Source organism: Phascolarctos cinereus, unplaced genomic scaffold (assembly GCF_003287225.1).
Source record: "Phascolarctos cinereus isolate Bilbo 61053 unplaced genomic scaffold, phaCin_HiC Scaffold_726;HRSCAF=1367, whole genome shotgun sequence".
Classification (NCBI taxonomy): Eukaryota; Metazoa; Chordata; class Mammalia; order Diprotodontia; family Phascolarctidae; genus Phascolarctos; species Phascolarctos cinereus.
The window spans coordinates 337666467-337693410 of NW_027556098.1; the positions used below are offsets into that span (position 1 = coordinate 337666467).

Here is a 26944-nt window from a genome sequence, read left to right on the forward strand (position 1 = left end):
GTATTAGAGATACAAAGACAAAAGTCAAATAGTTTCTACTCTTAAGAAGTTTATATTTTATTGGAAGAAACAAACTATCTATCTATCTATCTATCTATCTATCTATCTATCTATCTATCTATCTATCTATGTCTGTCTGTCTGTCTGTCTATCTACCAATCTCCATCCTATTATATATAATAAATGTGATTTTTGTGGGAGGAGAGAGTAATGTATGGGAATGTGTGGAATCAGAAAATGCTTCATGTAGATGAGAGAAATGAGATAACATATGTAAATAACTTTATAAACCCGAAAGCCCTATGTAAACTTGAGCTTGTAGTAGTAGTAGTAGTAGTAACAGGAACAGGAGTTGTAGCAGCAGCAGCAGTAGCAGTAGCAGTAGCACTGGCAGCAGTAGAAATAGCATTATTATGTGATGCTTGAGTTTGCTTTTGAAAGAAACAAGGGACTCTATAAGAAGAAAGTGAAGAGGGAGCATATTCCAAGAATAGGGGACTACCAATGAAAAGTCACAGAGATGGGAAATGGACAGTCCTTTGTGAAGAATTACAAAAAAGGCCAGTTGGACCAGACTACAGAGTATTAAAAGCGAATGATGCATCGTAAAGTATGGCGAGACTTGAAAACTTAGTTTGGGGTCAGGTTGTGAAAGATTTTAAATGCCAAACAGAGGAATTTATATTTGAGCCTAGAAGCAATAGGAAGCCATAGGAATTTAGTGGGTGGGGCTTGAATGGTCAAAGGTGTGCTTTAGAAATACCACCTGGACAGCTCTTTGAATGGTGGATTGGAGAGGAGGAAAATATGAGGCAGATTGACCAATTAGGAAACTATTGCAATGGTCCAGGTGAGAAGTGATGAGCTCCTGAAGGAAGATTGTGGCTATAGGATGAGAGAATGAGATAGATGCAAGAGGTGTTATGAAAGCAGAATTGACAAGATTTGGCAACCAATGAAATATTTGGGGTGAGAGAGTAAGGAGTCAAGGGTAACTCTGAAGTTACAAACCTGGGGAACTGGAAGAAATGTGGTACCCTGGACAGAAATAGCAAAGTTAAGAAGAAGGGCAGGTTTGGGGAAAAAGAAAATGAGTTCTTATTTGTTCACATAAGGATAATTTAATCACAGTCCTTATATTTCTATTGGCTTCAGTAGAATAAAATCAGCTCTTAACTTGCTCTCAAATTTGCTTGTTCTGTGAAGAATTTAAGTCACATAGAACAGATACAGGCAATTCTAAAGCGGCAAGCAAAGACCGAGGAGGAGCTGTGCTAAGGCTGTGCATTCAGAGATGTCAAGAACAGGACTCTGAACCAGGATATATTTAGATCATCTACCTGGTCTTCAGGACTGTTGGACTTTGGACAGGCTGGCTCAACTCTGGAGAGGGGTGTTGTGTAGTATGTAAGACAGTGAGATAAACAGAGGGGAAGGCTCCCATAGGCTTGCTGGGGCTCCACTGTGGTGATCTTGAGAATCAGAGCACAAGATATATGCACAAAGGATAAGAATTTCTTAGAGTTAGAGGTAGAAGAAATAACGGACATCATCCAGTTCAGCCCCCTAATCTTGAAAATGAGAAACTCAATCACAAAGAAGCTGTGACCTGCCTGTGGTCACACAGCTAGCAAGTAGCAGAAATGAGATTTGAACCCAGAGTCTACTGACCCTAAATTCAGCCCTCTTTAGATTGAACTGTGCTGACTTTCAGGTTTGGTTAGTAATGATCCCACCCTTTCATGATACCTCATTAAAGAGCCCAAAACCCTGTTTCCCCAGGAGATGGCCCAGTTGTGGGCATCTTTATGGTAAAGGTTGGCAGATTCATTGTTGATTAATTGTCACGGTGTTTACTTTTGTTTTTTAAAATGTACATCAGCTGTTAAACTACAACTCAAAAAGTGAGGATGCTTAACTCTCCGAAGAACTGAAATTACAAAAATATGACGAATCAGTGGAGTTATGTGCCATTTTGCACCCTGTAATAAAAGTCAATGAACTAGAGTAATCAAGAAACAGAGTTGTGGTCAATTTACTTTTCTGGTTAACTGAGGTAACTTTTTTTCAAATCCACTCAGAAATGTTCCTAAAATGTGTCACTTCACTTTTTTGTTTTAGTAGGAACAGTTTAGATAACACACCTGATTCTTTAATTGAGATTCTGAGTCTTCTTTTTTGTTTGTATTTGTATCCCAAGGGCTTAGCACAGGGCCTGACACACAGTAAACTCCCCTTTCTCTCCTTTCTACAGTTGTGAGGGGTAAGTAGTTGGGTTGTATGTATACTGAACCCATGGAACACTTTCAGGATTTGATTAAATCCCTGCTATCTAACCTTGACTAGATCCTCATTGCTACAGAGCAACCCTCTAGTCAGCTTTGAATGACCTCCTACCATATTCTCTATAGCACCTGCTCCAAATCTTCTCCTCTGTCTCACTTATGACTACTAGCTTTCTTGGTTTCCTACAGGACTCAGCTCAAATCCCACCTTCTGCCGAAGACCTTTACCTATTATCCAGACTGGGATATGTAGTTGGATAGACAACCCACAGAGCTGGTCCATCAGCACATGCATCTTTGACAGATACCATCAATGGACAAGTCCCTCAAGTCTAATTCTATTCCACTATTAGCAGATGACCTTGCTTTCCATTTTACTGATGTAACAGAGTCACCCTATCTTTGGACTCACAAAACTGTGTTAATTCTCAGGGGAATCTGACCTGTAAAAGAGTGGGGTCAGACTCTCTTGTTGTCTCTGGCTTTTTATGCTCCTATCCTGAAGCCCAACAGAAAATTGCTGAAAGCTTAGGCAAGTCTCATATCTAAGGTTTATCAAATGAGATCAGAAATGTACTTGATGTACAATATAGAACAGGTATAGGACAGCTATTTATTTCTATCATACAAAAAGAAATGCTTAAAACACAGAAGACTAATAGTTATGCCTTGACAAAGACTGACAACACAATACAGTAACCTTTAACTCCTATTATGCTTTCCCAGGAGGTCAATACTTAGAATTTGTAATGTTTTGTGGGATAGTTGAAGAGACATTTCACCTTCAACTTGAATCTACACTTTCCCAGAAACTCTCTCAAGAACCATATCTTCCAGCAGTCAATCAGTTAACAAATGTTTATTAAGCACTTAATATGTGCCAGGCACTTTACTAAGCACTGAGGGCACAAAATACGTGACCCTACCCTCGAGGACCTTATAGTCAAAAGAGGAAAATAATACATAAAGGGGAGCTGAAAAGCAGGGATGGGAAGGTACTATAGTGATGAAGTCCCAGGAGTCAGAAGCAGAACTAGGAGAGGAATGAAGGATGGCTAGCCTGAAACCTTATCCAGGATGGAATCCATGCCCTCCCCATACCAGGAGGAACTTACCAGTGGGAGAAGGGGGATGAAGGGTTGGAGGGATGTTCCAGGGTGGGACATCCAGAAGTGTTGAGGGAAGTTCCAGGGTTAAAGTAGCTAATGAATGTTGGCAAAGTCCAGACAACCAGAAGAAGAATGAAGATGGGTGGCATGGGCCCATTCCCAAAATGGAGGCTGTAGAAGGAATGAACTCACCAATGGGAAAAGGGGACAATAGGGGCAGAACAGTGGTACTATCTGGAGAGTGAGAGGTAGAGCTGGAGGTAAATGAAAGATGGCCAGCCTAGGGCCTTCCCCCATATGGAGGCCAGGGTCTGTGTTCATCCTTTCTGAAATTGTAGTAGACTCCTCTTCCCTGCATTCCCTTCACCCCACCCCTACCAAAGAGAAGTACAAGGACAAAGCTCCAAGAGTCTCCATACACTCAACAGATGGCAAGAGAGAGGAAGAAGAGTGAGAGTGGACTCTGTCTCTTCCTTTTAAGTCCATTGAGTGGTCACTCAACTCAGGACCAAGGGATTACTATATCACCCCAAAGTCCTCCAGAGCTATGCTTATGTCTTCAGAAGTGGAGCTCAGTTCAGCTCAATGCATGCCACATGAGGTGTGCCCCATCCAATTACACTGAGAACTTAAGCTGAACCTTGTGAGCGCCCTGACCTTCAGCTCCCAAACTTGGAATGTCTTCACCCGTATTCTCCTTTCTCCATCTAGTATCACAAGATAACATTGCCTCCTCCCTTACCAAGGTCAATCCTTCTACTTGTACTTTATTCTACCAACTCCCATCTGCTCTGGGTCTCTGTTTCATCAATTATTCCCTCTCTCTCATACCCAGTTTCTCTTTCTTTACTAGCTCCTCTGCCTATAAGAGGCAGCTAGGTGGTGAAGTGAATAGAGTGCCAGGCTTGGAATTAGGAAGACCTGGCCTCTGGCACTTAATAGCAGTGTGACCCTAGACAAGTCACTTAACGCTGTTTGCCTCAGTTTCCTCATCTTTAAAATGAGCTAGAGAAGGAAATGGCAAACCATTCCAGTATCTTGCCAAGAAAACATCAGACATGACTGAAATGACTGAAAACTTTTTTGGCTCATCTTGCCATGACTTCTTAGTCCAAGACAGACATAGTCCTTCATTGCCCTTTGTCCAAGACAATACCATTGTCCTTGTTACTATTTGGTGTCCTTAGTTCTTGCATGACACATAGTAGGTGCTTAATAAATGCTTATTGACTGACTGATTTAATAGATGCTTCTCGAATTGAATTTCTTCACTGTTTCCTGCTGTTTGGCTCTGTTTGAAGGTAGTCCAATACACTGTTTGCCATTGTCTACCTGTACTTTTCCCAGAAGCACAGTAATCATTCTACAGATGCTTTCTGGTTCTTGATGTTTCTCCTCTAGGAGACTGGCAGCTCTTGAACAGATGAACCTTGGAAAGATTACCTGGAATCCCTACTAGCAGTTATAGTGCTTTTTAAAAAATTTTATTAGTTTATTTTGATTTATCAACAATCACTTGCATATGCTATTGAGTTTAAAATTTTTCTCCCCCTTCCTCCCGACCATCCTCCCCAAGATGGCACACAAGCTCATATAGGCTATACATTTACATTCCTATTAAACATATTTTCACATTAGTGAAGTTGTTAGTAAAAATTAAAACCAATAGGAGGAACCATTAGAAAGATGAAACAAAACTCAACAGAAGGAAAAAAATGATAGGATTCGACTTCCATAGTTCTTTCTTTGGATGTGGACAGCATTTTCCACCCGAGGCCTCTGGAGATGTCTTAGATCCTTGTAATGCTGAGAAGGGTTCAGTTTACAATATTAGTCATGCATGTGGCTGTTATTGTGTACAAAGTCCTCTTGGTTCTGCTCACTTCACTCAGCATCAGACCATATAAGTCTTTCCAGGTTTTTCTGAAGTCAGCCTGTTCATCATTTCTTATAGCACAATAGTATTCCATTACATTCATATGCCACAAATTGCTCAGGCATTCCCCAATTGATGGGCATCCTCTCAATTTCCAATTCTTTGCCACCACAAAAAGAGCTGCTACGAATATTTTTGTACATGTGGGTCCTTTTCCCATTTGTTTGATCTCTTTGGGGTATAGCCCTAGAAGTGTTATTGCTGGATCAAAGGGTATGCACATTTTTGTAGCCCTTTGGGCATAGTTCCAAATTGTTCTCCAAAATGGTTGGATCATTTCACAACTCCACCAACAATGCAATTTTCCCACATCTTCTCCAACATTTATCATTTTCCTGTTTTGTCATGTTGGCCAATCTGATAGGTGTGATGTGGTACCTCAGAGTTGTTGTTTTGATTTGCATTTCTCTAATCAATAATGATTTAGAGCATTTTTTCATATGACTATAGATGGCTTTAATTTCTTCATCTGAGAACTGTCTGTTCATATCCTTTGACCATTTATCAATTGGGGAATGGCTTGTGTTCTTATAAATTTGTCTTAATTCTCTATATATTTTAGAAATGAGGCCTTTATCAGAGAGACTGGTTGTAAAAATTCTTTCCCAATTTTCTACCTTCCTTCTAATCTTAGTTGCATTGGCTTTGTTTGTGCAAAAACTTTTCAATTTAATGTAATCAAAATTATCCATTTTGCTTTTCATAATGTTCTCTATCTCCTGTTTGGTCATGAATTCTTCTGTTCTCCATAGATCTGATAGGTAAACTATTCCTTGTTCTCCCAGTTTACTTATAGTATCAGCCTTTATATCTAAGTCATGAACCCATTTTGACTTTATTTTGGTATATGGTGTGAGATTTGGGTCTATGCCTAGTTTCTGCCATACTCTTTTCCAGTTTTCCCAGCAGTTTTTTTCAAAGAGTGGGTTCTTATCCCAGAAGCTGGGGTCTTTGGGTTTATCAAATAATAGATTACTATAGTCATTGACTACTGTGTCTTGCATATTTAACCTATTCCACTGATCCACCTCTATTTCTTAGCCAGTACCAAGCAGTTTTGATGATTGCTGCTTTATAATACAATTTAAGATCTGGAATTGCTAGGCCACCTTCCCCTGCATTTCTTTTCATTAGTTCCTTTGATATTCTGGACCTTTTGTTTTTCCAAATGAATCTTGTTATTATTTTTTCTAACTCTATAAAATAATTTTTGGTAGTTTGATTGGTATGGCACATAATTTTTATTATATTAGCTCAGCCTACCCATGAGCAACTGATGTTTTTCCAATTATTTAGATCTGATTTTATTTGTGTGAAAAGTGTTTTGTAATTGTGTTCATAGAGTTCCTGGGTTTGTTTCGGAGGTAGACTCCTAAATATTTTATAATGTCTACAGTAAGTTTAAATGGATTTCTCTTTCTATCTCTTGCTGTTGGGCTTTGTTGGTAATATATAGAAATGCTGATTATGTGGGTTTATTTTATAGCCTGCAACTTTGCTAAAGTTGTTTATTATTTCAAGTAGTTTTTTACTTGATTCTCTAGGATTCTCTAAGTATATCATCATGTCATCTGCAAAGAGTGATAGCTTTGTTTCTTCTTTGCCTATTCTAATGCCTTCAATTTCTTTTTCTCTTTATTGCTAAAGCTAAGGTTTCCAGTACAATATTGAATAACAGTGGTGATAATGGACATCCTTGTTTTACCCCCGATCTTATTGGAAATGCTTCTAGCCTGTCCCCATTACATATAATGCTTGCTGAAGGTTTTAGATAGATGTTATTTATTATTTTAAGGAAGACTCCATTTATACCTATGCTTTCTAGTGTTTTTAATAGGAATGGGTGTTGTATTTTATCAAAAGCTTTTTCTGCATCTATTGAGATGATCATGTGGTTTCTGTTGGTTTTGTGTTGATATGCTCAATGATGCTGATAGTTTTCCTAATATTGAACCAACCCTGCATTCCTGGTATAAATCCTACCTGGTCATAGTGTATTATTCTTGTGATAAGTTGCTAATCTATTTGCTAGTATTTTGTTTAAAATTTTTGCAACTATATTCATTAGAGAAATTGGTCTATAATTTTCTTTCTCTATTTTGACTCTTCCTGGTTTAGGTATCAACACCATATTTGTATCATAAAAAGAATTTGGTAAGACTCCTTCTTCACCTATTTTCCCAAATAGTCTATATAGTATTGGAATTAATTGTTCTTTAAATGTTTGATAGAATTGCATGTAAATCCATCTGGCCCTGGAGATTTTTTCCTAGGGAGTTCATCAATGGCTTGTTCAATTTCTTTTTCTGAGATGGGGTTATTTAAGTATTTGACTTCCTCTTCTGTTAATCTGGGCAATTTATATTTTTGTAAATATGTATCCATTTCACTAAGATTGTCAAATTTGTTGGCATATAGTTGGGCAAAATAATTCCTAATTATTGTTTTAATTTCCTCTTCCTTGGTGGTAGCTTCCCTTTTCATTCTTGATACTAGTAATTTGGTTTTTTTCTTTTTTTTAATTAAATTAACCAAAGGTTTATCTATTTTATTGGTTTTTTCATAAAACCAGCTCTTAGTTTTATTTATTAGTTCAATAGTTTTCTTAATTTCAATTTTATTAATTTTTCCTTTGGTTTTCAATATTTCTAATTTGGTGTTTAGTTGAGGATTTTTAATTTGTTCTTTTTCTAGTTTTTTTAGTTGTATGCCCAATTCATTAATCTCCTCTTTTTCTATTTTATTTATGTAAGCATTTAGAGATATAAAACTTCCCCTAAGAACTGCTTTCTGCATCCCATAAGTTTTGGTATGTTGTCTCATTATTGTCATTCTCTTGAATGAAATTATTGATTGTTTCTATGATTTGTTGTTTGACCCAATCATTTTTTAGGATTAGATTATTTAGTTTCCAATTATTTTTTAGTCTATCTTTCCATGGCCCTTTATTACATATAATTTTTATTGCATCATGATCTGAAAAGGATGCATTTAATATTTCTGCCTTTCTGCATTGGATTGTGAGGTTTTTATGCCCTAGTACATGGTCAATTTTTGTGTATGTGCCATGTACTGCGAGAAAAAAGTATATTCCTCTCTATCCCCATTCAGTTTTCTCCAGAGGTCTATCATACCTAACTTTTCTAATGTTCTATTCACCTCCTTAACTTCTTTCTTGTTTATTTTGTGGTTAGATTTATCTAGTGCAGAGAGGGGGAGGTTCAGGTCCCCCACTAGTATAGTTTTGCTGTCTATTTCTTCCTGTAACTCCCTGAACTTCTCCTCTAAGAATTTGGATGCTATACCATTTGGTGCATATATGTTTAGTAATGATATTACTTCATTGTCTATGGTGCCTTTTAGCAGGATGTAGTTTCCTTCCTTATCTCTTTTGATTAGATCTATTTTTGCTTTTGCTTTGTCTGAGATCAGGATTGCTACCCCTGCTTTTTTTACTTCAGCTGAGCATAATATATTCTGCTCCAGCCTTTTACCTTTACCCTGTATGTGTCACTCTTTTTCAAATGTGTTTCCTGTAAACAACATATTGTAGGATTATGGTTTTTAATCCATTCTGCAATCGTTTCCTTTTATGGGAGAGTTCATCCCATTCACATTCACAGTTATGATTACTATCTGTGTTTTTTCTCCATCCTTTCCCCCATTTATGCTTTTCTTTCTCCTTTTTCCTTTCCCCCTTCACTAGTGTTTTGCTTTTGACCACCTCCTTCAGTCCCTCCTCCCTTTATTATCCCTTTCCCTTTTCTTCCCCTTTACTCTTACTGCTTCTTCCCTCCCTTCTTCCCCCCTCCCTTTTCTTTCCCCTTTTCCCTCCTACTGCCTATAGGGCAAGTTAGATTTCTATACCTAACTGATTATTATGCCCTTCTTGAGCCAAATCTGATGAGAGTAAGGTTCAAACAATGCTCCCCCCCCTTTCCCTCTGCTGTAATAGGATTTTGTGTCTTTTCCTGTAATGTAATTTACCCTTGTCTGCCTCCTCCTTTCTCAGTACTTTTCTAAGATCAGATTGATCCACTTATTTGGATCCATTTAACCCACTTGATTAGATTTTTTTTATCATTACATCAAAGTCAACTAATATCCACCCCTTTATGTATACTCCTTTAACATGGTGTAATAACAATACAGTTCTCAAGTTGCAAGTGTCATATTCCCTTGTAGGGGTTTAAACAGCCCTTATTAACAACATATTGTATCTTTCTGTCCCATTTACCTTTTTATGTCCTTCTTGAGTCCTGTACTTGAAGATCAAATTTTTTGTTGAGCTCTGGTCTTTTTATCAGGAAAGTTTGGAAGTCTCCTATTTCGTTGAATATCCATCTCCTCCTCCTTGAAAAATGATGCTCATTTTTGCTGGTAATTGATCCTTGGCTGCATTCCAAGCTCCTTTGCCTTAGGAATATCATGTTCCATGCCCTGTGGTCTTTTAATGTAGAAGCTGCAAGGTCCTGTGTAATCCTGACTGTGGTTCCATGATATTTAAATTGTTTCTTTCTGGCTGCTTGCAGCACCTTCTCTTTCATCTGGTAATTTTGGAATTTTGCTATTATATTCCTTGGTGTTGTCAATTTGGGATCTCTTTCAGGTGGTGATCGGTGAATTCTTTCTATGGTTATTTTCCCTTCTGGTTCTAGGACTTCAGGCAGTTTTCCTTTATGATTTCCTGAAAGATACTGTCCAGGCTCTTTTTTTCATCATGATTTTCAGGTAGTCCAATAATTTTTAAATTGTCTCTCCTGATCGATTTTCCAGGTCGGTTGTTTTACTGATGAGGTATTTTACATTTTCATCTATTTTTTCATTTTTTTGTTTCTGTTTGACTGATTCTTGCTCTCTCATAGAGACATTAGTTTCCATTTGTCCAATTCTAGTTTTTAACAGATTGTTTTCTTCTGTTAGTTTTTGTACTTCCTTCTTCAATTGGCCAATTGTGTTTTTTAGGGACTTGTTTTCTTCAGTGTACTTTTTTCCCAGTTGGCCAATTTATTTTTTTAAGGACTCTTCTACCTTCTCATTTGACTTTTAAAATCATTCTTGAGCTCTTCTAAGAAGGCTTTTTGGGCTTCCGACCAGTTCTTATTTCCTTTTAACATTGCAGATGTGGGTTTGTTGACAATGTTGTCCTCTTCAGAATTTCTGTCTTGATCTTTACTCTTCTCATAATATGAATCTATGGTACGTTTCTTTTTACTCATGGTGTTTCTTTATTCCCTGGCCTTTAAAGAGATTGAGCTCTCCTGCTGGGGAACAGAGGGCACTGACCCAAGCTTCTTGTGTTGGGAGCCTAGGTCTTGGTCACTGGCTTTGTGTGCTGGGGCCTCTTATGTTGGCAATTGGAGGCTGTAGGTTTCTGGCAGCTTACCTGTGTTGGGCTGGAATCAGCAAGGCTGGAACTTTCAGGCAATTCTAGGTTGCCTGCTTTTCCTTTCCTTTAGCTTTCTTCAGCTCCTTTTAGATGGGTGCTGCAGGGTGTTTATCTGCCTGGGGCCCCTGCAGTTGTCTCCCTCTTTCTGCTAATGCACTGGGAGATTCCTTTGGTAGAGTGCTGAGGCACCTGGTGGTTTTCTGAGCTGGTCCACCAGTTTCCCCCCCCCTCAGGCACTGGAGGTCGAGGTGTTGCTATTTGCCTGCTCTACCACCTGGGCTTCAGGATTTCTTCACAATTGGAGGCTGCAGGGTTCCCACAGCTCATCTGGTGTTGGGCTGGAACCAGCAAGGCCAGGGCTTTAGGAAGACTTTAGGTTGCTTTCTTCAGCTCCTTTCAGATGAACGCTGCAGGGTACTTATTGGCTTATAGTTCTGCCTCCCTTATTTTTGCTGAGGCACTGGGAGACCTGTTTGCTGGGCTGCTGCACTGCTGTTCCCCGTCTTTCTTCTAGTTCAGCTGTTCCAGGGTTTTTTTCTGGGGAGATGTTTTCTGGGTTTCCAGAGGTTAATAGAGGAGAGTGAGACTGACTACCTTTTTACTCTGCCATCTTGGCTCCCCCAGTTATAGTTCTTTTTACCTCCTTCATGCCCAAGGCCAGACTGCTCTAGGCTATCTATTTCATCTTTTCTTTCACACTGGGTCCTACCTTACTAACAAAGGACTTCTCAGGTGCTGAGAACTACCTTGACTACCTTAGCTGAAGTTTCGTTTCCCATTCTTTGCCATGCTAGAGTGAATCCATTTACTTTCTCCATCACCCAGTATCCGGGAGGTATAACCTCTTGCCCACACCAGTATATCTCATTGATAATTTAGGGTACCAAAGGCTTCTCAAGTTCTCTTTCCATTTACTGTTCCATTTTCTTCTTCTAGTGTAAGTTGGCAAGACCAGAAAGATTAGCCTGGTGCTGCTTTGAGAAAACACTAGCAGAGGGAGGGTCAACCCTGTCCCTGGACAGTTGGCAAGGATTCAGATTCCCACTACATAAACATTCTCAGGGATCCTCTATCTTAAAAAAAACAAAAACAAAGCAAAGACCTTTCCCCTGACCTTGTTACCTGTCTTAAGCCCCTCAGGCTACCCTTCTATTGCTCTCCTCCCCTTCACTTTTACAATTCTGGAAAGAATCCTCTAGTCTCACTGCTTTTACTTCCTTACCACTCACTTGCTGGTCAGTTTAAAATCTGGCTTCCATCTCTACTTCCATCCATTCCACCTCCACAACAATATCTTTGAGACATTCTCCATTCACACTACTAACATCCTTCTTTCGGTCCTCATGACCTCTCTCCTGGACTACATTAATAGGCTCCTAATTATTATTCCTGCCTCCAATCTCCCTCATACCTAAACTATCCTTCCTATAACTGGTAGAACAATCTTCCTAATGAAAAGGACTGAGTCCTGAGTATGTAACAAACAAAAACAACTTTCCATGACTCCTCATTATGTAGGAGAAAAAACAAATTCTTTAGTCTGGTATTCAGTACTACCCTCTGACTCCAACTCATTTTTCCAGACACATTTCACATGGCTTTCCTTTTGACCTTCTAATATGTCACAAATTTGTTCTGTTTTCTTCTTTTTTCATACAGTCATGGTGGATATCTCCCAAGCCTAGCACGTATTCTTTCTACATTTCCACCTGTTGAAAGCCTTCTTACCCTTCAACTCCCACTATTTTCTCCATGAAGCCTTTCATGATTGTGTCTTCCCTTCCCACTTGTCCAATCATCTTACACATTGCTACCCTCTGTGCACTCTACAATCCAGTTGTAACAGGCCACTTTGCTCTTCCTCACACCTGACACTTTATCTCCCAATCCTGTGCATTTGTATTAACTTTTCCCCACGCTTGGAATGCCCTCTCTTCTCACTTACGACTACCAGTATTCTTGGTTTCCTATAGGACTCAGTTCAAATCCCTCCTTTTGTAGAAGATCTTTAACTACTATCCAGACTAGGATATGTAATTGGATAGACAACCGACAGAGCTAGTCCACCAGTGCACGCATCTTTGACAGATATTGTCAATGGACATTGACTTGGACTAAGGAATGAATAGAAGGGGGAAAAAAGTGGGTTGGATTGTCTTTGGAAAGCTGTGTACTTTTAATGACCCCAAACTTCTCTCTGAAATAAGGGTCCTTTTTTAACCAATATTCCTCCAGTGATTCTCTAAGACTATGAGTCATAGAATACTAAACATTTCCAAGGAACTAAATCTATAGGGCACTCAAAGGGCAATGGAGAAATTCAAAGGGAGCATGAGTAGTAATTGGCAAAACATTAAAAGTGAAAAACTATGCAAGAAAAATGACTTAATGGATGTCAGCAGAACTGTATAATCTAAAATAAAGATGGACATCATGTGAGTAGGAAAGATAACCAATGCATGGCCAACATGCTCCATTACTATCCACACCTAGAAAAAGGTCCCCAGAATATTGGGTGAAACCTCTCCCTCCTTCTCTGCCCTGCTAAAGGATTACAGAAGGTCATGGACAAAATTCTCTCAGGATGTTTATTGTGGATTGACTGTAATCTGCACCACTGGAAGACGTACCCACAGATCCTTGGAAGTATAAAAATATCAAATTAGTTTAGTGCTACTTTTTCCTCTCCCCTGCCAACTTTGACTAGGATTTGAGTTTGCATCTAATGAGTTATGTACATCTTTTGCCTGAAGCCAAATATCACTCTATATATTTGAACAAAACCAGAGGCAAAGGGACAGCTCAAAAGCTTTTCCAGTATTATTAACTAATTAACAGGCAGAGAAGTGGTTGAAAAGGAAAAATTGTTACAAAGTATTTGTTCTCCCTCTTTGAACTCTCCTAATTGATGGAGAGGCTTTTATTTAATTGTGGAGCCAAATCACTTTATGTAACATTACTAAAGATTCAGTTGAAAGAAATGCATTTCCTTTTGTAGCATGAGGTCAGTGTTCATCTGAAAGAGCAGGTACCGAGGCTTGGGTGGATTCAGAATTACTGGTAAAAGCAGAGGCTCTTTAAAAAGCATGTCAGAGCTGAGTTTCATCTCACTTGAAAATCTATGAAATTTGCAGCATTATAGAAGTTTTGAACTATCCATCTTTCAGGGCCCTCTTCCATATAGTCTTCTTGACTTTCCAGTGAGTAGTGTGCTCTCTCTCTACCCTCCCTACTTCCCTCTCTTTTTCTCTCTCCCCTTCTCCTCTTCTCTCTCTCTCCTTTGTGTCTTTTTGTCTGTCTCTGTCTGTCTTTTTCTCTTTGCTTTTCTGTCTCTCTCTGTTTCTCTTTCTCTTGACTGGCTTTTCTCGTCTTGCCCAAATTGAAACTATAATAACTAACCACGAATGCAATCTCATTGCAACTCAGCCCAGGAACTGAGTAGTCCTCTGTTTCTGACCTGAGCTGGTTCACCCTTCCTTAGACACACTGATACCTCCCCCACACCTGCTTCCAGGGTCTTATTGGTGCCAGACTCTGTACAGACACCTGCTCTGCTTAGCCCACTGTATCTCAGAACTCCTGAGCTCAAGAAGTTCACCAGCTTCAGCCTCTCTGGTAGCAAGGATCACAGGTGTGTATCCCCATACCTGAGCATCAATGGTCTTGAGCTATTTTCTTTGAATGTCTCTTTTGCACATTCATAATCAGTTTTATATTTACTTGTGTAGAAGTCTCATGCTTTCTATTAGACTGCAAGGTCCTTGAGGGCAAGTTCTGAGCCCTTAAAAAACAACTTTGTTTCTCCCTCAGTACAGATTGGTACTCCTATGGAATAGACCTTTTATAAGTATTTGTTGAATGGAACTGAACTGAGCCTGCAAAGCTTGTCTTTGTCTCTTACAGGCATATCACATTTTTCTGATGAGTTTTTCTCAGCTGCAGAAGTTATAGATGTTCACTTAGAAAATTCAGCAATAATCAGAGGATTGATTTTCCCATATGCTTTTGTTATGACTTCTCATGAAAATTTCCAGACAAGATCCAGGATGATGAGTATATTTTTAGTCACTGGTGTGTATCTATCTAGTTGCACTTGAGAAACCATCTGGTGTCAGCAGCACAAGGTGAGAGCCAGCTCAGATGCCTAGCCAAAAAGTAGAGAGAGTAGTTATGTGATTATCATCTGGTAACAATGATGTTCAGGATAAGGATTGGAACTATGGTTTCATTGATAGAAGGAAAGAACTTCCTGGTGAGGAAAAGTCTTTTCTCCAATGCAAATTGGCACCTTCTCTATAACTTACAGTCTTTTGGGGGGGGGGCTAGGGAGTGGGGTTAAGTGACTTGCCTAGGGTCACACAGCTGCTAAGTGTAATGTGTGTGAGGCTGGATTTGAACTCAAGTCCTCCTGAATCCAAGGCTGGTGCTCCATCCACTGTGCTACCTAGCTGCCCCCAATAACTTACAGTCTTAAGAGTGTTGTACACATCCCTAAGAGGTTAAATAAATCCAAGGTCACAGAGCCAGTATATGTCAGAGACTGGTATTGAGCCCAGGGCTTCCTATCTTTTTCTATCCTTTTGCCATGCTGCTTCTCAATGATGATGACAACAATAACAATACCATAGTTCACATTTATAGCACTTTAAAGGTTTAGAAAAAAGCTCTTTTCCAGTTTTCAGATGAAAAAATTAAAGCTATCTATAGCCATATGAAAAAATGCTCTAAATTACTATTGATTAGAGAATTACAAATTAAAACAACTGTGAGGTGCCACCCCACACCTATCAGATTGGCTAATATGACAAAATGGGAAAATGATAAATGTTGGAGAAGATATGGGAAAATTGGAATACTGATGCATTGTTGGTGGAGTTGTGAACTGATCCAATGCTCTGGAGAGCAATTTGGAACTATGCCCAAAGGGCTATAAAACTACATGAACCCTTTGCTCCAGCAATACCACTACTAGTCTGTATCCCAAAGAGATCACAAAAATGGGAAAAGGACCACATGTACCAAAATATTTATAGCAGGTCTTTTTGTGGTGGCAAGGAATTGGAAAGTGAGGGGATGCCCATCAACTGAAGAATGGTTAATCGAGTTGTAGTGCATGAATGCAATGGAATACTATATTCTATAAGAAATATGAGCAGGCAGATTTCAGAAAAACCTGGAAAGACTTGTATGGACCGATGCTGAGTGAAGTGAGCAGAACCAGGAGAACGTTGTACACAGTAACAGCCACATTGTACAATGATTAATATTGATAGACTTAGCTATTATCATCAATGCAATGATCTAAGTCACTTCCAAAAGACTCATAATGGAAAATGTTATCCACATCAAGAGAAAGAGCTATGGAGTCTGGATACAGATTGAGGCATACTATTTGCTCTTTCCCATGGTTTTCCTCTTTTGTTCTGAATCTTCTTTTACAGCATGACTAATGTGGAAATATGTTTAAGATGATTGTACATGTATAGCCTATATCAGATTGCATGCCATCTTGGGAAGGGAGGAGAGGAGGGAGGGGGGAAATTTTACAACTCAAAATCTTATAAAAGTGAGTATTGAAAACTAAAATAAAATAAATAAATGGATTAAAAAAAGAAAAAAGGAAAAGAAAAAGCTCTTTTCCTCACAACAAACCTGAAAAGCAGAAAGCGAAAGAAGCTGGTGGTGTAGTAGATAGCACACTGGATCTGGAATCAGAAGGGTCTTAGTTCAAATCCAGCCTCAGACACTTAATCGCTATGGGACCTTGGACAAATTACTTAACCTCTGTTTGCCTCAGTTTCCTTGTCTTACTTTAAAATGAGGGTGATAACAATAGCTCCTACTTCCTAGGGTTGTTGAGAGGATAAAATGAGATGATCATTGTAAAAAGTGCTTAGCACAATGCCTGGTGCGTAGTCAGTGCTATGTAAATACTTATTCCCTTTGCCTTCCCTAAAAGCATTATGACCCCCATTTTACAGGTGGAGAAACTGCAGCTCACAGAACAGAGAGACTTGTTGAAGGTTATACAGCTTTAAGTTAAGCAGTAAATCTGGGACTTGAACCTAAATAGTCCTGTAATTCACATACAAAAGCAAGACACATTGTGCTCTTAAAAAAGCACAGGCCACAAAAGCAATTGTGGCTCACTATCAGTGGGCCAGTGGACACGGTGCTGGGCTTGGAATTTTTTTTTGTTTAGGATAGGCAATGGGGTTCAGTGACTTGCCCAGGGTCACACAGCTATCAAGTGTTATGTGTATGAGGCCGGATTTAAACTCAGGTCCTCCTGAATCCAAGGCCAGTACTCTCTCCACTGTGCCACCTAGCTGCCCCTGGGCTTGGAATCTTGAAGATCTGAGTTCGAGTCCTATCTCAGTCACATACTTGGCTGTGTGACCCTGGGCAAGTTGCTTAATCTCTGCCTCACTTTCCTCACCTATAAAATGGGGATAATATTAGCACCAACTTCCCTGGGTTGTTGTGAGAGCCAAATGAGATAAAAGGCATAAAGTGCGTTACACACCTTACAATTAATTATAAATATAGTAGTTATCATCATTATTAACACGCACAGCAGATTGGTGGCCAGAGGTGATCCGTCAGGTGTGGTGTGGCATGCACCTGACCAACGAGCTTTTTGTGCTGTGGGATCCACCTGCCCAGGGCAACGTAGCTAGTAGGAGCTGAGGTGGGATTTGAGTCTAGGTTGTCCTGAGTCCAGCGCTATCTATCCGCAACGACATGCTGCCTTCGCGCCTCTGGGAGAGGTATCCTTCATTTTACAGAATACGTGTTTATCCACAAAACAGGCCCACCTCTTTATTTCTGTAACAGCGAGGTGGAGTAGCAGATAGAGTGCCAGGTCTGGAATGAGGAAGGCTTGAGTTTAAATCTGGCCTCACCTACTTCTGAGCTGTGTGACCCTGGGCAAATCACTTAACCTCTGTTTGCCTCAGTTTCCTCATCTGTAAAATGAGGATGATAATAGTCGTACCTACCTCCCAGGGTTGGTGCGAGGATCAAATTGTAAAGCGTTTAGCAAAGTACCTGCCCTGGCACATAGTATGTGCTATTTAAATCTTAGCTATTGTTATTAATATTATTATTATCTTTCATTATTAAATTAGAAACACATTCACACAGTAGGAAAAAAATCCTCTCCTTCAAAATAAATTGAAACCATTTACCAAAGACGCATTTAAGATAGTGGCCAGTCCCATTGCATGTTGGTATTATAGTTTTTGGAAATTTTTTGTGTATTCGGCCTACCTTCTTTAGCATGAATCCCTTCTTCTCCACAGAGAGAAAGGTCAGAGTCATTATTATTTTTTCAGTATTCTACCTTCCCTCCAAAAAAACTCAAAGCTTTATTCTGAGAACTTTGAAATTGTAACACAGCTCTAAAGTCATAAGAAGGAAAGAGGGAAGGGACAGAATTAGAAAAGAAGTAAGGGAAAGAATATGGAATAGACCATAATTAATTCATGTCCCTGTCAAATTGCAGAGAATCTGGGTCTCTGGGCCCGCCTGCTTTTTCTCGGAACTGGCTTCTTGAATTCTCGTGTACGCCCTGTGACCTGATCATCTTGAAAGTATTCCTCTTGGTGGGAACTTTTTGTTTTCGCTACTGTAATGGTCAGAATTTATATTACTAAAACTACTTTTAAAATGGTTTTGCATTCTTGTTGCTCTTAGAGCTAAATGGTACAACAGATAAAGCACTGGGCCTAGAGTTAGAAAGATCTGAGTTAAAAATCCGACCTCTGACACTTACGAGCTACATAATTCTGTATGTCACTTAACCTGTCTCAATTTCCTCAGCTGTAACGTGGAGATCATAATAGCACCTACCTGATAGGGTTTCTGTGAGGAATATGAAGTAATATTTGTCAAATGCTTAGTGCCTGGAACATAGTAGGTACTATATAAATCCTAGCTATTATTATTATAATTATTATAAATATCACTATCATAATTATCATTATTATGATCAAATGAGAGAATGTTTGTAAAGTGGTTTATAGAATACCAAGCACATAGTAAGTGCTTTATAAATTCTATCTATTATTATTATTATTATTATTATTATTATTATTATCATTATCAGGATCAAATAAGAGAATATTTGTAAAACACTTAGAAGAGCGCCTGGAATATAATAGGCACTGTATAAACGCTAATTGTTATTATTATTAATGGTAGTATCAGATGGGAGAATATTTGTAAAGTGCTTAGGATAGTACCGGGCACATAGCAGATGCTATATAAATGCTAGCTATTATCATTATGATGGGACAGCTAGGGGGTGCAGCGGATAGAGCACTGGGCCTGAAGTCAAGAAGACTCACCTTCCTGAGTTCAAATCTGGCCTCAGATACTTACCAGCTGTGTGGCCCTGGCAAGGCACTTCACCTTGTTTGCCTCAGTTTCCTCATCTGTAAAATAAGCTGGAGAAATAAAAGGCAAACCGCTCCAGTATCTTTGCCAAAAAAACCCCCAAATGGAGTCATAAAGAGTCAGACACAACTAAACAACAGCAGTCATTATTATTATTATTATTATTATTATTAGGATCAAATGACAAAATATTTGTGAAGTGCTTAGAATGGTGCCTGACACCTAGCAGGCCCTATATAAATGCTGCTTATTGTTTTTATTAGGATCGAATGAGAGAGTATTTGTAGAATGCTTCGCACGGTATCTGGAACATAGTAGGTACTTCAATAAATATGTATTCCATTTCCCCTCCTTCCCTCCTTTTTGGATTAGGGTTGGTTCCCATTGCTTAGCATAGTGCCTAGCACTTAGGAGATGGTCAGTAAATACTTCTTGACTTGACTTGCCCTCCTGTCCAAAGTACCATAATAATTTCTCAACAGAAATGATTTCAGAGACTTTGGCAATTGGGTTTTAGATGCTTGCCAGCTTAACCAGCTGAGCATCAGCCAGTCACCTATGAACACTGTGGTTTTCTCTTATCTTCTTAAACTGTGGGAAGGGGATTTGGGTTACCTGCAGAGTAGATGATCTACAGCAGACAAGTTGACCTCCACTGCTGTTTTTCAGCCCAGCAGACCTCTCCTCGCTATGCTGCCAGTCACCACAGCAGAGATGGAACCAAATGGCAGCTTCAAGGGTACCAGGGAGAACTGTACAGTGGATGACTTCAAGAGAAATTTTTATCCCGGAGTCTACCTGGTCGTATTTGTTGTGGGGGCCTTGGGAAATGGCTTTTCCATATTCATTTTCTTGCAATCTACTAAAAAGTCCAAATCGGTGAATGTATTCATGCTGAACTTGGCCATTTCAGACCTGCTGTTTGTGTGCACGCTACCCTTCAGAGCTGACTATTACCTTCGAGGCTCTCATTGGGTGTTTGGAGATGCAGCCTGCAGGATCATGTCCTATTCCTTCTACGTCAACATGTACATCAGCGTCTACTTCCTGACTGCGTTGAGCGTCGTGCGTTTCCTGGCTACTGTGTGTCCCTTCAGGCTCCTGCATGTGACCAGCCTCAAGACCGCCTGGGGCCTGTGTGGGGCCATCTGGGTCTTCATTATGGCCTCCTCCGCTCTGCTCCTGAGCAGTGGAACAACCAACAATGAAAAGCGGGCCACCTGTTTGGAATTAAACTCCGGCAAGATCACCAGGCTGAGGATCCTGAACCACATGGTGATGGTAGTGGGCTTTGTGCTGCCCTTCTTCACTTTGGCCATCTGCTATCTGCTGATCATCAAGACCTTGCTCAAGGGTCAAGGTTCCAAAGTCTGGAGCCCGCATCTCTCACAAGAAGGCACTGGTCACCATTACAGTCTCCTTGATTCTCTTCGTGCTGTGTTTCCTGCCCTATCACGTACTGAGGACACTCTACCTGTCACAGTGGAGGGAGGGCAAGTGTAATGAACAGCTGCACAAGGCTATCGTCATCACCATGGCCTTGGCTGCATCGAACAGTTGCCTTGACCCTTTGCTCTACTATTTTGCTGGAGAAAATTTTAAACAGAGACTAAAAGCAGTATTCAAAAGGGGAAAGAAAGAAATGCGCCGGTCCTATTTGTACATGGCTAAACAAAGAATGCATGAGTAAGAGATTTTTATTTTTTAGAGAATATTTTTCCTATGCTTGTCATTATTTGTACACATTTCCCATACTACCTTGCATTTATGACACTGACAACACAAAACCATGCACGTTGACTGTGATTTGGTTTTTGTAGCATTTAAAAACATGTCCTTAAGGAACATTCTAAGTGGTCAACTCTGAAAGACTGATTTGGCAGAAATAATTTGGGTGAAAGATATTTTTACCTGGGGTAAAAATGGTTGGTTAAGGCTAAGTTTGTTTTTTTCTTTACCATTTGATAAAAAGGAAAGTTCATTGGAGAGGGAATGGGGAGTGGAGGGTATATCCAGAAATAACTGCAACGTGAAAAAAAAAACCCCAAAACCAACAAATGCTTTTAAAAAGAAAACAGTTGTAGGATGAATGGGATGCAACACTGGTGTGGATGGCATTGTGGGTGCAGTCATGCCAGCAGAGGTGGTTTCAGCCCTCTTGACCACAGGGGTTAGGAAAGAAGGGGGAGCCCTTGGAGAATGGCACCACAGGAATGGGACTCTGAAGGTCATGGCCCCAAGATAACCTGCAGAGGATTGTTAGGTGAAATGTAAGGAGAGAAGTGGGTCCACCTCATAAAACGGGGAGGAGGGTTACCAACTTTTGGATATTGGTGCCCTGGGACAAAGCCTTATAGAGAGTTGTACTTAAAGTCAGGAAGAACTGAATTCTAATCTTGTCTTGGACTTTTACTAGCTGTGTGATCCTGGGCAACAATCTTAACCTCTGTCAGCCTCAGTTTCTCCATCTGTAAAATGGGGGATAATAATAGCACCTCATGGTCTGTTTTGAGGACCAAGCTAAGAAGTTAACAAACATTTATTAAATGCTAACAATTAGAAGTAGGTAGCAGGTTCCTAGGCAGCTAGATGCTACAGTGGATAGAGCTCTGGGCCTGGGGTCAGGAAGACCTGAGTTCAAATCTGGCCTTAGACACTTACTAGCCATGTGACCCTGGGCAAGTCACTTAACTTTGTTTGCTTCAGTTTCCTCATCTGTAAAATGAGGTGGAGAAGGAAATGGCAAATCCCTCCAGTACCTTTGCCAAAAAAAACCCCAAATGGGGTCACAAAGAGTTGGATATGACTGAATGACAACACTAAGAGCTTACTATGTTCCAAGTACTGTGCTAAGATCAGGATCAAATGAGATAATATATGTAAAGTGCTTTGCAAATCTTACAATGCTATCTAAATGTCAACTATTATTAATTATTATTACTCACTGCACTGGTTATGGCTCTGTTATATGCTTATACATACACATATACACTTGCTATAGGACTATTTGTATGTCAATATCTGGCCACTGTGACAAATAGGTCAATCAGACCTATCAAATTTCAAAGAGACTCTTAGAGCCATTTAAAATTGCTGGGATTGCTTAGATTCTTAAAATCTAGTCACTGCTCAGTTTTTACAATCTAGCCAATAGCCCATAGATGCTCAGATTCCTTAAGAGTCTGGCCAATATGGCGGATCTTCAATAAACCTTATTTTTGGTTGAAAAAAAAATAAAATCACCAGGATTGTTGACTATACTTTATGGTGTCATGGAAAGAACACTGCATTTGGAAAAGGGAGACTCGGGTTTGAATCTTAGTCCTGCCCTAGCTGTGGGAACTTAGAGGAAGCCAGTGGGATGGACCTTAAAGGGAGACCTGAACTCAAATTCTTTCTAGTACTTGCTAGTGATGTGACCAGGGATAAGTGACATGACCCTTTTGAATTTTAGATTCTTCACCTGTGAGACAGCAATGAAAAAGCCTCTAGTAGCTACCTCATGGGGTTTTTGTGAGGCTCAAATGAGTCTTGTATATAAAGAGCTATGCAGACCTTAAAAATGCCATATAATATCAGCTATTGTTATCAATTGACCACTTTGAGTCTCACTTTCCTGCTCTGTTGGAAAGGGATAATGCTTTGGTGCCTTCAAGCTCAGGGATTCTTCAATCCTATTCTTTACAGCAGGCCCTACAGAAAGGCTTTCGGACAAATGGAGTAAATGAATCCTTCCCATGTAGAAACTAACTGTGGCTGTCTTTGTCTGCCTTCATCGTGATTCAAAGCCAAGTTCTCATACTTCAGAAGACCTCTTTCAAAGGGGGCATTTCAGCTGGTTTGAGTGTTCCTAAGAGTCTGTACTTTGAGGAAGCACTGGTTTGTCTGTTAACAGATAAGTGTTACTATCAAGGGGGATTTCTCATGAGTTATGCCAGATACAAACTTGACATTTTCAGAGAAATGTCCATATGTAAATGGACAGAAGACTCAGCTTAAATGTGAATGGCTACTTGCATTAAAATCACAGTTTTAGTTTTGTTTAAATTTTATTAGGAAAGGGCACTAGACAGAGGACTTTTAAGCCCCTTCTTTGGGGTTAACTAGCTGTGTAAGTTACTTAACCTCTCTGTAGGCCTTAATTTCCTCATATGTAAAATAAGGTCCTTCCCAGCTCTAAAGTTCTATATTCATTAAATTATGATATTCAATAAAAAACTTTCTCAATTCAATTTAATTAGGCTTGCCTGGTACAGTAGGAGTAACAGACAGCTAGCTGTATGATACAGTGGATAGAGCTCTGGACTTGAAGTCAGGAAGTCCTCAGTTCAAATTTAGACTTAGGTACTTACTAGCTGTGTGACTTTGGATGAGTCACTTAACCTGTATCTGCAAAATCTATTCTGTAAAATAAGGATAACAATAGCACCTATCTCTCAGGTAGGTGAGGATAAAATGAGGCAATATTTGTGAAGAGTTTATGAATTGTAAAATGCTAGTTATTATTATGCTAGTTATATAATTGCTAATTATTATTATGGCATACTGGATTTGGAGTCAGAGGGCCAGGTTCAAATCCTGCCTGTGTCAAGTACTAGCTAAGTGACCCTCAAAACTCATTCTGCCTTTTTGGGCTTTCATTTCCTCAGGCCACTTTCTTGTGAGGAAGTATGGTGCAGTGGAAAGTGTGCTGGTTTGGAGTTAGATGACATGGGTTCAAATCCAGGCTCTGCCACTTACTATCACTATCACCTTGGACCAGTCACTTTCTCTAGTCCTTAGTTTCCTCATTTGTAAAATGAAGGGATTGGACTCAATGATATCTAAGGTCCTTTCCCTCTCTCCATCCTATTTAACATATTTAACATCAGAAACATGGTAATCACAAATATATTTCCCTAATGTTTCCTCTTTTCTCCCTACCTCACCATTCAAAGGACTCAAAACCAATTGTGATTCTTCTGGCAAAAGAAAAAAAAAAGCACACCTTTTATTCAAAGTCTTCTTTAGCAACTTCCAATTAGCAAAATGACAAAAATGCCAAATACCCATATGCTAAATTTTGGTTACAAGTTTGAAAATGTTTGGAAGGGTTTCCAAAATTAGACACACAGTTGAATCTTTAACACCACCACAGAGAAAACCGAGCGCTAGTTATCGTCTGAGCTAGGTTCTGCAATGGTCCATTTTGCAAGTTCTTTGGCACTATCTTGCTAGTTTCAGCACGATCAGGGGTTTATTTCTATTGTAGCCATCACTTGCTGTTAAAGAGATGTCACTGTATTGGTGACAGAAAGAGGAGCAAAGATGTGCAAGGAATAGCACTTGGACCTCCCATACTCAGACGCCCTGGTTGAATAAACCACTGGGTGTTTCCACCAGGTATTTAAGGAAGGGCTGGAATAGTGATAAACTGCTGCTGTTATCTCAACTGGCCAATGCTTCTGTATCACTTGGGTGACTTTTCATGTGACTGTAAAAAGAGAGTGTGCTCAGAGTAATTTCCTGTTCATCTGCTCACCACAGTCAAGGCAGTCATGGAGCCTGGGCTCCTTTCCCTAATATTTCTAAGCTAGAATATGCATTTTCACAACATATTCAATCTTGTAATGAAGGGGTTGTCTGTGTGTGTGTGTGTGTATGTGTGTGTGTGTGTGTGTGTGTGTGTGTGTGTGTGTGTGTGGTGTGTGTGTATGCATGTCAATCAATTGATCGGTCAATAAACACTCATTAAATGTTTATTATGTGCCAGGCCAGGCACTGTGCTAAGAGCTGGGGATACCAAAAGAGGCAAAAGGGGGCAGCTAGGTGGCACAGTAGATAGAGCACCGGCCCTGGATTCAGGAGGACCTGAGATCAAATCTGGCCTCAGGCACATAACACTTACTAGCTATGTGACCCTGGGCCAGTCACTTAACCCCATTGCCTAACCAAAACCAAAACCAAAAACAAAAAAAGAGGCAAAAGACAATCCCTGCCCTCAAGGAGTTCACAATCTAATGGTGAATGTGAGAAAGTCCTGTCACTTGGAGCTTCTGAAGACTCTAGGAAATTTTTTGAGTTCCTTGTGTATAATACAGTATACATGCTATATTTATTTTAAATAAATAAAGACTTTTAGTTTAAATCCATGTTATTTTTATTATTGAATTTTGCTGTAATGTTCCAACATCAGAAAATATTGTGAAGGTTATAGAATTGGCTTAACACCTGCTCTGTCTTGTTTTTAAACTATGAGTCTCAATTGGTATCCATTCCTGCCTTTCTCTACTGGCTATGGTAGTGTTAGATTCATTCCTTTTGTCAGCCCATGCTGACTCAACATGCCATAGCCTCCCAAGCAAAGGAGATACTGCCCTTCCCATCTGCATCATGGCAACAGGTCTTGACATTCCACCAAGACCCAGCATAGAGACAAGGAGGAGTTCTCAGTGGCTCTGCTGAAAACTTGATCTAAATTTTTTTTCATTTTTTTTAGCTAATCTGGGGCACGAGGAAGATCAAAGAAGGTATACTATTAATGCCAATAGGGGATGGGATAATGATAACTGATGATGGAGGGGAAACAGATCTGCTAAATTCTTGTTTTGTTTCTGAATTCCTTGCCAAGGAGAATTAGATGGTTAATAAGTAGATGAAATCCCCCCAAAAGTGAAGAGATGGCAAGAAAACTCATATCTGTCCACAATGAGTTCAAGTCACCAAGCTTCTACATTCCAGAATACTGGAAGGATTGGCAAGTGTGATGATTAAGCCACCAAAAAGTCTTGGAGAAGGGGAAAGAGAGGCATTACATGACTACAGTCCAGCCAATGCCATGCTGATTTTTCTTGAGCAATGCACCTACCTCAAATGACTTGAGAAAAGTAGGTCTGAGATGCCTTCATATAAAGCTAGCATAGCAGCAGCAGCTTGATTCCAGAGGCACTGGGGGAAGGTGTTGCTCCTTGCCAAGATGAAGACCCTTCTGGGCAGAAAAGATATGACCGAGATTCATTCTTCCCTGAGGAAGGCGATTCAAGAGGCCTTGCATATGCCTCTCCCTAAATTAAGGCCTCCACCTTGGGTGGAAGGAAAAAGAAAGAGTAGAGGGAATAACCTAGTTTCTCTCAGGAGTACTGAGGCCTTGGATGGAAGTAAGGAGAGGGGCAGGCAGGGACAGGGGTGGGGAGAGGACAATTCAGAAGACTCAGACAGTGCTGAGCTGAGGCTCTCAAAGAGGCCCTAACAGACTTTTTTCACTCAAACTTATTGGCCCAGTAGAAAGCTATGGACTTTTTTAACTCCTTAAAGCAAAAAATGAGGAACTTTTGTAAGTGCCAGTCAGTTACCTCTCTTCCTATCCCAGAATAAATAGAGAGGCAAGGTTGCCCCCCTACTCTAGAAAAGAGAGGGAAAGATCAGGCCTGAAAACAGGTAGGGGTACTGAAGAGCTAGGAGGCATCAGGGAATTGCCAAAGGGCCTTGTGCAGTATGGGAGAGGGACTTCTTAGGCTTCTATCAGAAACAACTGACTTGGGGAGCATTTGGTTAAGCTGGCACTGCTGCTGAGATATTTAAAGGGTGCTGGAGAGCAGTAAAGGGGCTGCTGATTTAATGGTATGTGGAAACCAGCCTCTAGTTGGGTATGAAAGAATATGCTTTTGAGGAAGAGCATCTGGTAAATTCAGGGATGTGTATGCAAGGGAGAGAGTGAGGCTGAGTGGCAGCAATGGTCTTGGACCTCCCGAACTTATTTTTGTGTTTAGTGTATGGCAGTATTCACAGTGCAGTGGCAGCATATACAGGTGTTGGAGCAGTTTGTGTTGATATGTCAGTGTTCATA

The 26944-nt window shown here is 39.9% G+C and overlaps 1 protein-coding gene across 1 annotated transcript; it reads left to right on the forward strand.

Annotated features, from left to right (window-relative positions):
- The first annotated feature begins 16292 nt into the window (after positions 1-16292).
- Positions 16293-25246, forward strand: CYSLTR2 (cysteinyl leukotriene receptor 2). Its single transcript, XM_020993823.2, is given in 3 exon segments — positions 16293-18326; positions 19789-20472; positions 20474-25246. Coding segments are annotated over 3 exon segments (1140 nt in total). The 5' UTR covers positions 16293-18206; the 3' UTR covers positions 20810-25246.
- The last annotated feature ends 1698 nt before the right edge of the window (positions 25247-26944 follow it).